The 18,547-nt window shown below is 36.4% G+C and overlaps 1 protein-coding gene across 6 annotated transcripts in view; it reads right to left on the bottom strand.

The window, feature by feature from the left end:
* ST6GAL2 (ST6 beta-galactoside alpha-2,6-sialyltransferase 2) overlaps positions 1 to 18,547 on the bottom strand; it is a 203,149-nt gene that overhangs the window by 29,506 nt on the left and 155,096 nt on the right. For all 6 annotated transcript variants that reach the window (XM_078147363.1, XM_020987933.2, XM_078147364.1 and 3 more), the window contains one exon: positions 7,212 to 8,173. In XM_078147363.1, the coding sequence (XP_078003489.1) occupies positions 7,212 to 8,124 (913 nt within the window). In that variant the 5' untranslated portion in view covers positions 8,125 to 8,173. The remainder of the gene's footprint in view (positions 1 to 7,211; positions 8,174 to 18,547) is intronic.

The following is an 18,547-nucleotide window of genomic DNA, read 5'->3' as shown; positions in this document are numbered from 1 at the left end:
ATACATATACACACACATTTATATACACACACGTATGTATGTATGTATGTATATGTGTATATGTGTGTGTGTGTGTGTGTGTGTGTGTGTATATGTATATACTGCTTCCTCAGATCTAGCCTTATCCTAAGACACCTATGGCTCTCAAACAGTGGGTGCATTTTAAATTATTTAGTGAATAAATGTAAATCATTGTACATCTTGTTAATTTTTTCCTTGTGGGAAGATGTCCCAAAACAGGGTTGCTATGCATTTTGAGCTTTAAAATGTAGCTTTTCTAAATCTATCTTTGTAGTTTAAGTCAGCTATAACCTTTCCTAGGTACTGGTACATAGAAACGGCCTGTTGGCATTGGCCTGAATCACTAAAAGTTTAATATGTAGTAAGTGGAGAGGCAGAAATAACAGGTTCTTTTGGGTGGGGATTTATTTTTTAACTAGTTATAGTGTATGAAATTGGAATCAGGTAAAGATGAAGAAGAAAAAAATTATTTGATTAGGAGAGGTATATGGAAGAGCAAAATCTGAAAGTATACCTTTGTGTTTTATAGTTGTGTCAATTACTGGAGAAGGAAGTAGCAAAACATTTCAGCATTTTTGCCAAGAAAACCCCAAATGGGGTCACAAAGAGTTGGACATGATTGAAACAACTGAACAACAATTATTGGAAACCCTTCCCAATGAAGGTTTGAAGAAAGATGCTATCTACTCATACAGAGAAACAAAATGAAAATAAACAATAAATATCAGTGGGAGGTAAATTCTGGGTTTTTTTTTTAAGAGGTGATATTTCATTCCTGGCACATGGTTATTTGATGACTACTTGAATTGATGGGACAAGTACACTGCACTTAGGGATCTAAAAGCTTTTTAAAAAGCAGTAACTCCTTGAGACTCCTTTTAATCCCCAGGTCTGAATCCTCATTTTCCATCTTTTTTCATGTTCTAATTCTATGCATGAAAAGGAAGGTGAGGAAATAGTCAAAGTGGGGAATATTATATTTTTGTGTCTTTGATGGCAAAAGGTGGTGGGAGTAGAAATAAAACAAGAACCTGGATTTGCCACTTACCATCTGTGTGACCATGGTGGACAAATCACAAAAAAAAACCCCTCTCAGTCTCAGTTTCCTTATCTGTAAAATGAGGGGTTTATACAAAGTGTTCTTTGATCCTTCCAACTTTACACTCTGATTCTATGTAAATTCAATTCAACAAATATTTGTTGAGTGACTAGTGTGTGCTAAATATTAGGACAGATATGAAATTTCTGTAAGACATGGACTCTGCCTTCAAGGAGCTTACACTCTCATACAGGGATCAAATAGAAACATAGTTAATGATATACTATATAACATTGTAAATGTATCTAATGATATATATATATATATAAACATACATAATATATTTTTGGAGATGACAAATGTGAGAAATTGTTTTGCTGGACTACGCATGTTTGTTTTGAGAGTTTTCTTGTTCTTTTTTTTGCATGGCAAATGAGAGAGAAGAAAATGTTTTTCAGAATAAAATTAAAAATTTTTAAATTTTTAATTAAATTAGGTAAAAGAAGAGAATTTAAAAATATCGAGTATATTTAAGAGGTGAAAAGCAAAATGTTCTATGAGGTGTGAGGGGAAGGGTCATTGCAGGACCAAAGATGCTTTTATGCAGAAAGTAGCATTTAAGCTGAGCTTTAAAAGATGGGTAAGCATTCAAAATATGGGCCTGATAATAGAACTTGGAGGTTTATTGTCCAAAGGATGGCAAGACTTACCATGAGGTTTGCCTAGAAGATGATAAAATTTTCAGCTATAGCAAAGATCTGCTTGACTTGTCTTACCTGCGCTGAGAAAATCTTAGCTCCTTGAACTAATAAAGTAGGGAATTTGACAGGTAATGAGGAGGACAGAAGGAATTAGAGAGGGAATAGGAGGAAGCCAGGCTATAGAGGTTTAGATAAAAGTTAGAAAGAAATCTCACTTGTGCGGCTAATAATTCATGCAAAATTAAATTTCATCTTTCTGCTAACTATCGTGTGCAACAATTTAATATTAGAGATTTCAAGCTGAAAGAGACTCTGGAGGCCATGTTGCTCAACCCACTCTTTGTACAGAGAAAACTGGGGTTGAGACATCAAGAAATTCCCTCAGGGTCACACCAGCAGTAATAGATGGTGCCAGGATTTAAAACCAAGTCTTCTAACTCAAAATTCAGTGCTCATTCTTGTGTACCACACTGTTTCTCTCCTTTTGGGCTGTAGGCTACTGGATGTACCACTAACCCATAACAGCAGTCATAACAAAAATTGTAATGATACATTTTCTTTACTGGACCTGTGATTTCCTCAATGCAGAGAGACCTGCTGATGTGGAACTTCATCTAATGACTTACCTTTTTAGCAACTGGTATTTTAATTGTAAAACATTTAACAAAAACAAAGGAATCTCAATCCACTAACTTAAAACCTCACAGTCTCCCCGGGAGGGAAGGTAGTGCAGGTGTAATGATCTCTAATTGACAGAGAAACGATCAGAGATTCAGAGAGGTAAGGGATTTACCCAAGTTGACCCAGCTGTCTGGAGGCAGAGCTAGGCAAAAGGTCAGGCTTCCTCTTTTCCTAATCCATTGTTTTTTCTACTTTCTCCCAATTCTCTCAGAAGAGGATAGTTTACATACCTTCATGCTCTGTCAGCAAACCATTCCCTAATTGTGAAAACCTTCTTGTACCTGGTCCCACACATGCCAATTTGAATCTTAATTAAAAAAAAATTAGAACCCTATTTTTTCCAGCTCAAAACATTAGAAGACTGAGCAAGAATTTGTTTCACTCCTTTATAATTCCTTTCTCCAGGACTGCTAGGTGAGGTGCTAAGGCTAACAAATGATTACTGTTTATACGTTATGGAGCAAAATAACATCTTATGACACCAGGAAAGAATTTCCATGTTGCCAAAACAGTTCTGTTTGCTTTTAAAATAACATATTCTTCAAGTTGAACTTGTTTACAACAACTACACTTCTCTCCTTTCAAAAACAATTACAATGTATGACTCAGTCTGGAAGGGGAAGAAAAATAACTTTCAGTTTGTATGCCTAGAGTAAAAAACACAAGAGGGAGCTAAAGGGCAACCAATAAAAGAACTTCATTTATAAATGGGTTTCTACCTTAGGAGATAGTAGGAATTTCAGCATTTTTTTTAAAAGATTCCCTTAGCATGGTCAGATTTGTGGTTTTAGTATATTAGAGGTTTCTCTATGGACTGGACTGGCAGGTGCTGGTGCTAGTTCTGTCATCAATATATTATATGACCATGACCTTGGGGAACTTCTGTTTCTCAACTACCCAGCCTCCATCCTTAGCTTTCGAATAGAGAACATCAAACCTGATTCCCTTATACTTACCTATTTCCTAGAGGGAGGTTATAAAATTGATTGCGACTATATAGTCCCAGGGACTGAGTTCTTTGGAGGAAAGGACTACATAAATACTGAGTTTTATAGCTATTGTTAAATTCCATGAGTGTTTTGTCTGGGGTGGGGGAGAAAGGGGGATTCCAGCATCTAATACTGCTGAACAGATGTGGACTAACAAAAACAAAAGCCTTCCTGCTTAATAAATTTAATTAAGCTGCTAATAAATATGCACATATATTAGTATACATATATGAATAGGCACTGTGGAAGAGGGGACTAGTAAAGAGAATTTTTAGAAGAATTTGTTTGAGGGATTAGAGGAAACCAGAAAGTTTAAAAATATACATACACATAACAGAATTTCAAAAGGGTAATTTAATTAGAGTGCTATAATTCAATTAATGACTAATCATAATTAGTAGTAATAATAGCATGGGGAGCTAGGTGGTACAGTGGATAGACAGACTGCTGGGCCTGAAGTCAGGAAAACTCATCTTCCTGAATTCAAATCTGGCTTCAGACACTTACTAGCTGTATGACCCTGGGCAAGTCACTTAACCCTACCTGCCTCAGTTTCCTCATCTGTAAAATGAGCTGGAGAAGGAAATGGCAAACCACTCCAGTATCTTTGCCAAGAAAATCCCAAATGAGGTCATCAAAAGTCAGACACAACTGAAATGAATGAACAACAAAAGTAATAATGGCCCACATGAACATCACTTTAGAAGTCACAAAGCAATTTCCTAAAAACCCCTAACGTGGAGAGTGTTGTATGATTATCCCCATTTTATAGAAGACAAAACAGAGACCCAGACCCACTGACTTGCCCAAAGCTATACTATTAATTAACCACAGAGTTAGGATTAAAACCTATTTACAGGCTCTAAGGCCAATGTACCAAAGTGAGAAAAAACTCATAACATGTTTTTGTACCTCCAGGACTCAGTCAATTTCCTCCCTTCCAAATTCTGATTAGAGAATAGACTGCAGAGATGCAGTGTGATATAATGAAAATAACTGGAGTCAAAGGGTAGGGATTGGAGTCTTGGTTTTGCTATAAAAATCTTTATGGGATAAATACTGGACCTATGATTTCACTCATCTAGTAAACTCCTAAATATGGAGCATCTTCTTTGCAATTTAAAGTCTTAAAGAGTTACCTACACTGAAGCCCTACAAGTACCAAGATGTTAGAGGATTTGCCTAGGGACATACAGTCCAGATGTGTTAAAGGCGAGATATAGAACCTAAGTTTTCCTAGCTCTGAAGTCAGCTCTCTTTCCAATGGTCCATGTTGCCTATCAACATTTATGCCTCAGGGTCAAAATTTCACCTGTCTCATTCTTCAGTTCCTTCTTGTGTAAAATACAACTTTGGCTAGATGGCCTCACAGATCCCCTATGGCATATCATGAGATCTGATTTCCTAACTCAGAGTCAGATGGAAGATGCAAAACTAAATCTGAAAGAAAAAATGCAAAGAGTTTCAAATAAGGACAGTAATGAACACATTGGCTTTAGAATATAACACCAAAATCTCTATTTTTTTCATTATAGTTAGTCATCAAATAAGAGAAGGAACGATGGGATTGATGTTGCCTCCATATACTTCTAAACCAGTTTTTTTCTTTTTTTAAAAAATTTTTTCACTGGCTATTTTCTGGAAAAAAAAAAACCTAAGGCCACTTTGACTTGATTTTAGTTAGTATATTCCAGAACATGGGAGAAACCTATCAACATTGTATATGTAATTCTAGCATAAGAATACAGGGATCCCATTCCTTAGACTTGAACTTCTGGTCAACTCAGAAAGATAGGAAACAGGCACTCATGTTTTTCTTTATTTGACCCTGACACTTACAAATGAACGTACCACTTGGGTCATCTGCAATGTAACTTCCATCTATCTGTTTTCTGACTAATCTTCCTTACATTTAAATCTAGCCAAGTCATTCCTGTGCTCAAAAATCTTCAATAACTCCCTATTGCCTATGAATAGTTTAAACTTATTTGCACCTGGCCTCTAAAACTTTCCACAATCTGGAGCCACAGTACCTTTTCAGCATTAGGTTATCTACACACACTCTGTTGTAGCCAAAGAATATTACTCGCCATACTTGCCATCCCCAGCTCCTACCTTAAGACACACCCTCTGCTTTTTCCACCTTTGCATCCATGCTTACATTATTCCTTGTACCTGTAACATGACCTCTTTTCCTTTCATAAGTCATTGAATTCCTACCTTTAAAGTCTTAATCAAGTAATATTCCTTCCCTTGATGCTTTCCTCCATCTCCCCACCTTCCTGTTTTCACTTCAATTAGCACCTTAATTGTTTTTGCCCCTCTAATACTCTCACCATGCAATATTGTGCATCTTTACGATCATTTGTTGGTATCTTTTCTCCCTGCTAGACTCCAAGCTCTAAAAAGGCAGAATTTGCATCTTATTTAAACTTGGTATTTCTGACAGCGGCTAGCATCCAGTGGATGCTTAATAAATGTTTGTTGAATGAAAGAAACAAAATAGGTTAGATGGCAGGTACATAATCTAATTTTCCTATTGGAATTTGAAAGGAAGAATCTGGACAGAATGTGTGTGTGCATGTCTGTGAATATGTGTGATACTATGCAGTACAATTTATGAAAGGGTTATGTTGCAAAACTCATTCAAAAGTAAGTTGTTTGAACTGTGAATTCATTTTCCCATGGAAACAATGCTATAAATAATGACTGTTAAATTCCTGGCCTCAGCTAGCCCATAAAGGCCTATTTAACCCATATCACACCTAGAATGAATGTCCTTTACGTGTCATTACCCTCTGGAGTCTTTGTGTTCTTGTCTTCTTATCTGTTTTTCCTATGATTCAAATGTTTCATGGGTTAAACAAATTTTAGTCTGGGAATCTAACCACAATGCATAGCATTGTTTTTGAGGGAAAATTAATCCTACGGTCAACAGTGTGAAGAGAGCTCTTTGGGACCAGGAAACAAATAGTTCCTTTCCATTTCTTTTCTTACTCCACTTTGAATCTCGAAGTTGGGGCAATGAAAGAGAAGAAGGAACATCTCATTTTCTTCAGGGTCTGGGGGTATTTATATTTCTTATGTAAGCTACATTATTCATTCTGAGAATATACTATTAACAATATAATAATATCATTATTAATTACACTATTAATTACCCACAGGGTTAGGATTAAAACATATATACTAGTATAACATACAGAACACTGAAATCAGAGAACCTTTGTCCAGAGCTCACTTCTGATACTTATTAGCTCTGTGCTTTGGCGAAAGTCATTGGACTTTGCCTGCCCAACTCTAAAATGGTTGAGTTAAAAATCCTGCCTCTGACACTTAGCTGCTGTATAACCATGCATAAGTCCCTTAACTTTTGTGAGCCTCAGTTTCCTCATCTGTAAAATAAGGATAATAATAAAACCTATCTCACAGGTGAGGTCCACATGAGATAACATAGGCAAATTACTTTGTAAATGTTAAAATGCTGTATAAATGCTATTTTATCACATTTAGCTAAATAACAATAATTAATATTATTGTTATTATTATTATGTCTCTGAGGTCCCCTCCAGCTCTAGAGCTATGACCCCATAACCTCTTCCGAGCTCACAGATCAAGCACTCAGTGTCTCAATGAAGAAAAAGAACTTAGTTAAAGAAATACCCATTAGCAGTATTATGGTCAGCAAGATCTATATCTGAAGTATCTCAAACAGTAGCCTAATAATTACTCATTTATTGCTGTAAAAAAAATAGCCAGTGAAAAATTTTTTGAACTCACCTATTTCTTCCCCCAAGGAGGAGTTCAGGATTGCCCCTGCAGACATGACAACTGCACAACTACCCAAACCTTGAGGATACAGTTTGCTCAAGGGTGCTTGAGGGACATGCTTCTCCCAGCCAAGGTCTGAAAAGGGGGCCTCCTTTCCATCTAATGTCTTCACAGTCACTCGGTCCCTGAGCTCACACAACAGCTGTTCTCTTGTCAGCTTGGAGTTCCGTTTCCCCCTAAACCGCACCCTATGCTTGTTGGTGGTGAGATAATCTTTCATTGCTTTTTGTAGGCGTGGATTTAGCATTTTTGAGGAGACATTCCCTTTCCAAAGCCGGTACAGAAAGGACTTAGACATGGTGGAATAAAGTCTGTCCCAGTGGGGCAACTCTTGGCTTCTTCTGTGCCTTAGGATAATTTTCTTTCGATTGTGTTTGATACTTCCTTGCTGGTCCTCCTTACTGAGGGGGACAAACTTCACCATTTGCTGGCCATGGTTACGTGACATAGGTTGACCCAAAGTAAAAAAATAATCACCGTTTACTTGATAGAAAAGATGTGGGGATTTTTTTCTTGTCTGAGAAGGAAAAAACTCTTCATTCTCCAAACCATCTTTCATTTCAGTCCATTTCTGAAGGTTATTGGGACCTAAGTTAAATGAATTCAAAACGTCTCCATTGAGAAGCACCTCATTCCCATCGATGGTTTCAGACAAGGATGGGTCGTGCATGGCGCCCATGATTGATCTCTGTTTTCCTTGGATAGGCAGGATCCTTTTAGTTTCAACATATGAGAAGGAACTTGGAACTGGTTCCACAGTGCTGCTATCTGTGAAATAGATGAAGATCACTAAAAAAAGGAGACCCCAAGCAAATATCCCAAAGAGCATTAATTGTTTCCATTGTTTCAAGTTCGGTTTCATGGCAGAGCCCGTATCAACACTTCTCTGTCCTGAAGTAGTGGCAAGCAACCTGCAAGATAACATTAAAGGTTAACATAAGCAAACTCAGTACTTTCCTATGTGGATACAATAGGAAAATGACACATTTTGATGGGCTGACCTAGGGTAAGCTCCACAGATGATCTCCCAGTTTTTTTTTTTACCATTTGCAATGAACAGTTCTTATTGACTAGAAGTGGAAGGATTAAGTACTTCTCCTCACCTGTTTAAGTACATTTCTTCACCTATTTTTTATTCAATCAGTCAACAAGCACAAGAATTTATTGAGTGTTTACTATTGTGTCTTGGGCATCTAGTTACAAAGTAAAAAAAAAAAATCAGTCCCCATTCTTCAGCTGCTTACATTCTACGTAATGAGTCAACAAGGTGGTGCAATGGATAGAGCATTGGGCCTGCAGTCAGAAAAGCCTGAGTTCAAATTTCACCTCAGACACTAGTTAGCTGTGAGACCCTGGGCTAGTCACTTAACCTGTTTGCCTCAGTTTCTTCATTTATAAAATGAGGATAATAATAGCACCTATACATAAGGAATGTTGTGAGGACCAAATGTGCTTAGAAAAGTGCCTGGCACAGAGTTAAGTGCCATATAAATGTTAACTATCATCATCATCATTACGAATAGTGGAGAAAACAGGTATAAAAATAAGTATGTACAAGACACAAAATAGGCAAAAGGTAACCTTAGAGGTGTAGGCATTAACAGGTGTGTGTATGTGGCAATATAGACTAAGAACAGCTCTTGCAAAAGGTAGAATTTGAGTTGAGTCATAAAGAAAGCTAGAGTTTAAATGGAGAAGATGAGATGAGGAGAGAGAGTACTCTACGTGTGAAGGACATTCAACACAACGGCATGAAGGCAGGAAATGAAGTACTGCGTTTAAGGAAAAGCAATCAGACCAGTGTATTTCAACTGTAGAGTGCAGAGAGGAAAAAAATATATGGGACTGGAAAGATAAGGGGATAAGTCACACACACATGTTAACTATATGTATATATACATATATATATATATACACACACATATATATATATAAACACACATATGTGTGTGTTTATATGTATATATACATATATATATATACACACACACATATATATATATAAACACACATATGTGTGTGTACCCTGATTCTTTTCTTCATTATTTCTTGAACATTATTAAAATAAGTACATAAGGTATAAAAATTAAATAATAAAAATATTTTTGAACATATATACTAAAAGTTATATGGTCCCCTGCAAAAGAGACCCTTTTAGAGGCTATCCACTTGTGCTCACAAGCTTTTAAAAACTCCTTGTTGAGAGTTCAATTAGTATATTTGATTTTTGAAACTTGCTCTGTTTCATTCAGAGCTAAGCCTGTCAACAAGTTGAATGAAGTGGCTGATAAAACTAGTTAATAATTTTACTTTATTTATCTGTGTGTGCGTGTGCATGTGTGTGTGTGTGTGTGTGTGTGTGTGTGTGTGTCTGTGTGTCTGTGTGTATGTGTGTGCTGGACAGGATCTGAAATAAAGTATGACTAAAGTAATCAGAAGTGGAGACCAGTCAAAATGATGGATTAGGATGAAGTAGGACACCCCAGTTTTCCTCATAACTATTCCAACAAAGATTTAGAAAAAGTGCCACTCTGAGCTGCGAAATCCAAGAAGAAAATACAGTGAGATGTACTTTCATCCCAGGGAGTAGGAAGAGAAGCTGGCCAGCAGCTTTGTCCTTCTGACCCCAGAACTGGGTTATAGATACAGCCTAGACTGTGGAAGGGAACCATAGCTAGGTCCTAAGTTAACCTGTCATCATCAATCAACAGTTCCAACTGAGTCCTGGCCTAGGGCTCTTTGTTGTGACAGGATCAAGAACAAAACTGAGCAGCAGTTACACGGAACTGATACTCGAGTAGGGTTATAAAATCCGACCCACAGAGTAGGGCTGATGTCTATAGTTCAGTGCCAGGGCAAGGAGCTCAGAGCAAGGGAGAACATTCATTTCTAGAGCTTACAGAGCCTTCACACTATATAACTGGGGCTGGCATCTACTACCTCTTCAATAAAAGAGAAGTTTAGTTTTTTCACCAGATCCAAATTGGGGTCAAGAGCTTGAAAAGCTCAGACTAGAGGTCAGCAATTAGACATCATTCACTTTAGATCAAATTGCTTAGAATGTGCTGAAAGTTTATATATTCTCCCACCTGGGCTACTCCTGAGATCCTTTAGAACCCCAAACTCAATATCCAGGGAAAGCAGCAGCAAAATTCAAGAACGTGTAAGTCAGGACCAAACAGGCTCCTAACATGCCCCACAGAAGGGCACAGAGACTGGCCATAATACAAAGTCCTAACAAAGCAAAAAAAGCTTCCAAGATAAAAACTCCAGAACACCTACAACCAGAGCTTCAAAGAAAAACACAGCTTGGCCACAAAGCCAACTAGAATTCCTGGAAGAAATGAAGTAGTAATTAAAATAATCAGAGAGATGTGGTTTTCTGAGTTGCCTCTAGCTGACTCAAAAGAAAATTCCTAAGTAGATGTTCCTGAAACATCTTAATTAATGTTAGCATCATTAAAATAAACATATGACTTCCCAAAGCGAACATTTTGGAAGGCATCATTCATTTGAAAGGGCAGCTAGGTGGCACAGTGGATAGAGTGCAGGGCCTGGAGTCAGGAAGACCCGAGTTCAAATCCAGCCTCAGACACTTACTAGCTGTCTTGCTAGCTGTCTTGCCTAGTTTACCTCAGTTTTCTCATCTGTAAAATGAACTGGAGAAGGAAATGGCAAACCACTCCACCAAGAAACCCCCAACTGGAATCACAACTGAACAAAAATTCATTTGAATACATAAGCTCTAGTAGGTCAAAAGTCTATCAAATCTTATAGTTTATTTACAAATTTGGTATGTAAGCATGTTTGTGTGTGTGTGTGTGTATGTGTGTGTGTGTGTGTGTGTGTTGAGGGGAAATTTGGGAGGACTTCAAGCATAGAAACTTCATTTATTCATTTAAGTAGTCTGTAACTTGAAATGTTAAGAGGTTACTTGCATTTATTTGTCTATGGTCACATCAAGGTTGGCCTTTATTCAAAGAAAACTCTCTCTCTCTACTTAATATTCATATGTGTGTACACTCCAATTTTATATAATAGAGATGAATATGTGTATGCATACATGTCCACATATATTTTGTCCCAGGAGGAAAAATCCTAGACAATCTAGTTAAAGATAATACATTTTCTTTATGAGATATTCATAAATATATATGCAAATATATGTGCTTACATACTGATTATAAATTTGCACATATATGTATACTTCCTTAAAAGCACAGAAGGACTAAAGCAAGACAATATGAATGTAAAAGCAAAATTGTGTACAATAAAGCAAACGAAGAAGCTTGGATTTTCTAAGTCAAATGACTGAATCTATTCCAGTCAATGCAGAAGCAACAATTTAGGGTTCAACTGTCTTTGCTGACCCCTTGCTGTTGAACAATAGTCCCTGTTAGCCACAGAACAAAATGCTTAGTCCATCTAGGAACAAGAACAACTTCACATCAGTGACAATAATACTCTGTCCAACATAGTAGAGACTGTTTAAAAACTCTCACACAGGGAACAGTCTTTAATAAACAAAATGCTTTAATCTAAATTATGAAATGATTTGTTTTTGTTGTTTGCAATAGAAGAGGAAGATACTAAGTTAAACGATGGGGAGACGGATGAGAATAAGATTGCATAGAACTGAAAAAGACCTCTCAGAAAAAATCCTCTCATTTTACAGTTGAAGAGACTGAGATCCAGAGAATTTCAACGACTTGCCCAACTCCATGCTGAAAGGTAATATCAGTGAGAGTATTTGAATCCAGATCCTCTTTGCACTGTACTTTAAGTTTCTAACATAAATTGTACAGCTTGATTGAGGTTGTGGATGAAATACGCTCTCTCTTTTTTTGTTTCTCCCCTACCCCTACATGTGAAGTGAATGGAAAAGAGGTAAGGTTGAATTACTCTGAGCTCCTTGGAAACAAGTATTACAATATGAGAAGTATTTTTCATCAGGTAAGATTTATGTGGTTTTTGATGCATTGTAATAATAGAATAGAGTGGGATAACTGCCTCAGCACAGGATGAAGATCTGATTTTTAATATTCCAAAAGCCTTTGTTTCAAGCTCTAGAAAAAGAATAACTGCAAACGTAAGGGGCCAATTAACGGAATATCTTGCAAAATAATTAAATCATAAGCAACTGAAAAATCTCTGCTCACAAAGCCTGCATAGGATCATTAAAAGTGCTGAATTACTCTGACATCAGCACATAAGTCAAAACCCAGAGCCAGAAACAGATGGTCAGACAGACAAATAGATGGAGAAACTATGTGTTGGGGGCGGGGTGGGACTGAAATAATATAACTCATGCTTTTCCTTATAATGGTCTCATACGAAGAAAATTATCACAGATACACAGAAAATTGCTGCACTGGACAAAAAAAAAAAACAACTGGTGACTAGAGGGTCACTCAATTGCATTTAACAACTGAAGACATTTTTAATTCTTCCTCAATCCCATCATATTAGAGTTGCCACATCACGTTAAGCTTAAATTGCAATCATCTTTCACATTTCTTGTTTCCATTGCCTCATTACCATAGTCAAAACTCTTGTTCTTCTGACTATAGCAATAGTCTGCTAAAGCTCTCCTGGCTTCAATCTACCCAGTACATTGCTGCCAAAGAAATCTTCCCAATACACAGTTTTGATCACTTCACTCCTTTTCTTAAAAATTTCCTGTGGCTCCTTACTGAGGAAGCAACAGAATAAAAATCCGAACCACTTATCTACCATCACTTCTAATCTCTGTTAAAATTCTACCCTTCTTTCAAGGCCCTTCTCAAGATTGTCTCTAGTTAGAAGTCAGTGCACCATCAAATTTTTCACTTTTCTTTGACCTGATTTTATGGTATAGTTATCTGTATGCATGTTTTACCTCCATTACATTTCTTTCCCATTTGAATGTAAACTAATACAAATAGAGATTGTTTTATTCTTTGTGCTTATATCCCCAAAGCCTGCCACACAGTAGGTACTAAAACACATATTTTTAGCTGACTAATTATAAGTTTCTTAAGGATAGAGAAGAAATTCCATTTTTTAAATCCTCGGTGTCTAGTAAAATAACTTGTAGAAATGCTAATGGATATTTATTAAAATGTTTGTTGAATTTTGGGGGAAATACCAACTCATTTCGCTAATATAGTTCCTCCAGGTGAAGATTTTTTTTCTGAATAATTCTGAATAATATAACTCATCATATGATGATATAATATCAGTCAAATGAATTAGAGATGGAAGAGTATTATTAGGCTAAGTTAATTGTCCCTGAATACCAAGGAAGGGTTGTATCTTAATCCTAAATTTATAGAGGTCTTCCTTACTGAAAATAGTTTTCAATGACTAACACCGGTGAGCTATCATCAGTATTCCAATGAAGAGATTATGCACATCCTGAGGTATTACATAACTTTAGAATCCATCATAAAATTATTCTAACATGCTAACTCATCAGTGTTCAGAAAATGTTTTAAATTCATGCATCAGCATTCTTGGCCTATTTGACCTTTTTCACTCTGTTCCAAACATTTCTCACATATATACATGTACACACACACACACACACACACGCACGCACACACTTTCTGTAGTGTTCTCTTTTTTTGGTAAGTATCCTTTTTATTCTTAGGACAAACTTATTCCTCCTGAAAGGGGTCCAAAAATGAGAACTCCCAAAAATATTACAGCCAAATTTCAGAGATGGCAGGTCAAGGAGAAAATATTGCAAGAAGCCAGAGAGAAACAATTCAAATATCATGGAGCCACAGTCAGGATCACACAAGGTTCAGTACCTTCCACATTAAAGGAGTGGAGGGCTTGAAATATTATACTCTGGGACGTAAAGGAGCTAGGATTAAGACCAAGAATAATATACCCAGCAAAACTGAGTAAAAATAGATATTTAATGAAATAGAGAACTTTCAAACATTACTGATAAAAACATCAGAGCTGAATGTAAAATTTGGCATTCAAATACAAGACTCAAGAAAAGTATAAAAAAGCAAATATGAAAGAGTAATCATAAGAGACTCAATAAAGTTAAACTGCTTATATTACAAATGGGAAAGTGATAACTCCTAAGAATCTTATCATTATTAGGGCAGTTAAAAGAAGTCCATATAGCCAGAGGGCATGGGTGTGAGTTGATTTATACTGAGATGAACTCAGAAAAAAAAAATGAAGGGATGAGAAAAAGGAATGTACCAAGAGAAGGCAAAAGGAAGAAGTAGAATGGGAAAATTTTTCATATATAAAAGAGGAACACAAGGGAGAGCTTTTATAGTAGAGGGCAAAAAGGGAGATGAAGGACAAAGCTTCAACCTCATTCTCATCAGAATTGGTTCAAAGAGGGAAGAAAATTTATATGCACACATTCAGTTGGGTATAGAAATCTATCTTACCCAGGAAATAAGAGGGAAAGGGGATAAGAGATATGGGGGGAGGTGAAAAAGGGGAGGGTGGATTATTAGAGGCAGTGGTCAGAAGAACAGACTTTTGAGGAGGAACAGGATAAAAAGAGAGAGAAGGATAAACAGAAGAAAATAAGATGGAGAGAAATACACAGTAATCATAACTGTGAATGTAAATGTGATGAGCTTACCCAAAAAACAAAAGCAGATAGTAGAATGGATTAGAAACCAGAATCCAACAATATATTGTATACAAGAGATATGCTTGAAACAGAAAGACACACACAGAGTTTAAAAAGGGGGGGGGCTGGTGCAGAATTTATTATGCTTCAGCAGAAGTAAAAAAAAAAAAAGGCAGGTACAGCAATCATGATCCCAGACAAAGCAAAAGCAAAAATAGACCTAATTAAAAGAGATAATCAGAGAAACTACATTTTGCTAACAGGTACTATTGACAATGAAGTAATACAAAAAAAAATTTACAGCAAGTTTCTCTGATAAAGGCCTCATTTCTCAAATATATAGGGAACTGAGTCAAATTTATAAAATAAGAGCCATCCCCAATTGACAAATGGTCAAAAGATATGATTTTCAAATCATATTTTTCATATCATATCATATATTTCAAATCATATCAGTTTTCAAAAGAAGAATCAAAGATATCTAGCCATATAAAAATGCTCTAAATCAGTACTGATTAGAGGAATGTAATTTAAACCAACTCTAAGATACTACCTCACACATGTTAGAAATGACAAATGCTAGAAGGGATGAGGAAAAATAGGTACACTAATAAACTGTTGGTGGAGTTGTGAACTGTTCCAACTATTCTGGAGGAGTTTAGAACTCTGCTTAATGGGCTATAAAACTATGCATACTCTTTGACCCAGCAATACCACTATAGGTCTGTACCCCAAAGAAATCAAAGAAAGGGAAAAGGACCTATATGTACAAAAACATTTATAGCAGATCTTTTTGTGGTGGCCAAGAATTGGAAATTGAGAAGATGGTCATCAATTGGAGAATAGCTGAATAAGTTATGATATGATTGTGATGGAGTACTACTGAGCTAGAAGAAATGATAGGGAAGAGGGAGTGGTTTCAGAAGCAAACAAAAAAATGACAAGACCTATATGAACTGATGCAAAGTGAAAAAAGTGAAGTGAAAAGAACTGGGAGATCATTGTGTACAGTAAGAGCAATGTTATCATGATGATCAACTACTCTGATCAATACAATGATTCAAGACAATTGCAAAGGCCTCATGATGAAAAAATGCTATCCACCTCCAAAGCATGGACTGATGAACTCTGAGTGCAAATTGAAGTATAATTTTCTTACTTTATTTTTTTGCTTTTTTAAAGTGATGTGGCTAATATGGAAATATGTTTTGCGTGATTTCACATGTATAATTGATATCACTTTACTGGACTTCTCAGTGTGTGGTTGAAGAATGGGAGGGAGGAATAGAATCTGAAACTCAATTTAAAAAGAAAACAATATTAAAAATAAATAATTCTTTGGTTTTTTTTTTTTAGGCAATTGGGGTTAAGTGACTTGCCCAGGGTCACACAGCTAGTTAAGTGTCAAGTGTTTGGTCTGATACCAGATTTGAACTCAGGTTCTCCTGACTTCAGGGCTGGTGCTCTATCTACTTTGCCACCTAGCTGCCCAAATAATTCTCTTTTTTTCTTTTTTCTTTTTACTTTTAGGCAATTGGGGTTAAGTGACTTGCCCAGGGTCACACAGCTAGTAAGTGTCAAGTGTTTGGTCTGAGGCTGGATTTGAACTCAGGTCCTCCTGACTTCAGGGCTGGTGCTCTATCCACTGCCCCACCTAGCTGCCCCTCCAAGTAATTCTTTAAAAATAAAAGGACCCACATGTACAAAATTATTTATAGCAGCTTTTTTGTGGTGGCATAGATTTGGAAATTGAGGGGATGCCCATCAACTGAGGAATGGCTGAACAAGCTGTGGGATATAAATGTAACGGAATATTATCATTCCATAAGAAATGATGAGCAGGTAGATTTTAGAAAACCCTGGAAAGACATATGAACTGATGTTAAGTGAAGTGAGCAGAACCAGGAGAACATTGTACACAGTTAACAGCAACACTGTGCAATGGCCAACTTTGATAGACTTATTTCTTCTCAGCAATGCAATGATCTAAAACAACTACAAAAGACTCATGATGGAAAAAGCTATCCTCATCCAGAGAAAGAACTATGGAGTCCAAATGCAGACAGAATCATGCCATTTTCTCTCTCTTTTTTTTCCTTGTGGTTTTTCCCTTTTGTTCTGATTCTTTTTTCACAACATGACTGATGTGGAAATATGTTTAATATGATTGTACATGTATAACTTATATTAAATCACATGCTGTCTTGGAAAGGAGGGAGGTGAGGGAGGGATAAAATTTAGAACTCAAAATTTTATAAAAGTGAATGTTAAAAGCTAAAAATAAAAATTTTTAAAAAGAAAAACATTTCTTAGTTTGCAGTCACCATTAAAAACATGGCACTTTATTAGTAACATAAAATGTTTTGGGCCCAATTATATCTACAACCATAAACAATCTTAAAGTTATAATCTATTCATTAACTTTTTTTAAGGAATACTTCAAACTGTCACCGGGGACACGAAAACTATTATGAAATTGTATTACATCATGCAGAAATAACATGATGAAAGGTAAACTGGTGTGATATGCTGAAAAGAGCACTGGCATGGGAATGAGAAAACTGGAAATGAGTTCCATCTCTGACACGAAATATGGGATGACACACGAGCAATTTTGCTAAGCCTCAGTTTCATTACCTGTAAAATGGTGATGAGTACCTTCTATACAGGATTGCAGCCAGAATCCGATTACATAATTTAAAAGAAGCATTATACATCCTTAAAGTACCATGTAAATATGAATTACTTTTATCATTAATGAGTTTTAGATAAATGACGTGCAGATCAACCTGAGAGAGAAGCATCCTGTTGTAACTGATCATAGGATCACAGGTTAAGAGCTGGAAGGGACCTTAGAGATCTCTCTCTGGATCTTAACAATTACAGGTCATGGGGTTATGGAAAGAATTCTAGTTTAGGAAGCAAGGAGACTCTTCAAACTCTGCCACAAGCTGAACTGTATGATGTTAAGAGACACACTGCTTTCAGCCTGGTTCCTCATCTGCAGCGTGGTGGAGAATGCTAAACTTGTCAAGAGTCCAAGCTACTCCCTAGATCAAGTAGGCCCTATGATTTATGGGTAATTAATTTAACTTTTCTGAACTTCAGTTTCCTCATGTATACAATGGGAATAATGTTATTACTTATATCACCACTTTGCAAACTGACTTGTCTTTATGTTTTCCCAGTACCTAGCACAAAGCCTTGCACAGAATAAACATTTTTTGAATTAGAGGGAACTGAATTGCAAAGCTCCATATAAATATGAGTTAGATTATTGTTCAAATAAGCAGGGTCCTTTCAGCTCTAAAATTCAGGGGTTTTTTAATTTGAAAGCTTTTGAACATATGTACAAGCTTTCAAATTAAAAATATTAAATATAAAGTCTCTCACAAAAGACCATTACAATGTTGCCTGGTTATTGCTAACTACTTATTTTAATACTATGAAGTTTCTCATTCTGTATTTTCATGCTAATGGAAGACCTATAAGCCCTGCAAGCTTAAATTGCGTACAGTTCTCTTGAATGGGCTAGCTAACACACACACACACACACACACACACACACACACACACACACACACTCTTGATTAATGTCTGCCCTACAATTTACCATCTGGACAGGTTTTTATGGGCTTAAGCAACAGTAACACACACAACCAAAACCTCTGTAAAGAAACACCCTGGTTCT

This window comes from Phascolarctos cinereus, unplaced genomic scaffold, assembly GCF_003287225.1.
Source record: "Phascolarctos cinereus isolate Bilbo 61053 unplaced genomic scaffold, phaCin_HiC Scaffold_7;HRSCAF=346, whole genome shotgun sequence".
NCBI lineage: Eukaryota > Metazoa > Chordata > Mammalia > Diprotodontia > Phascolarctidae > Phascolarctos > Phascolarctos cinereus.
Note: the sequence above shows the minus strand (reverse complement) of the source record. Positions and strands in the feature narration are given on the sequence as shown.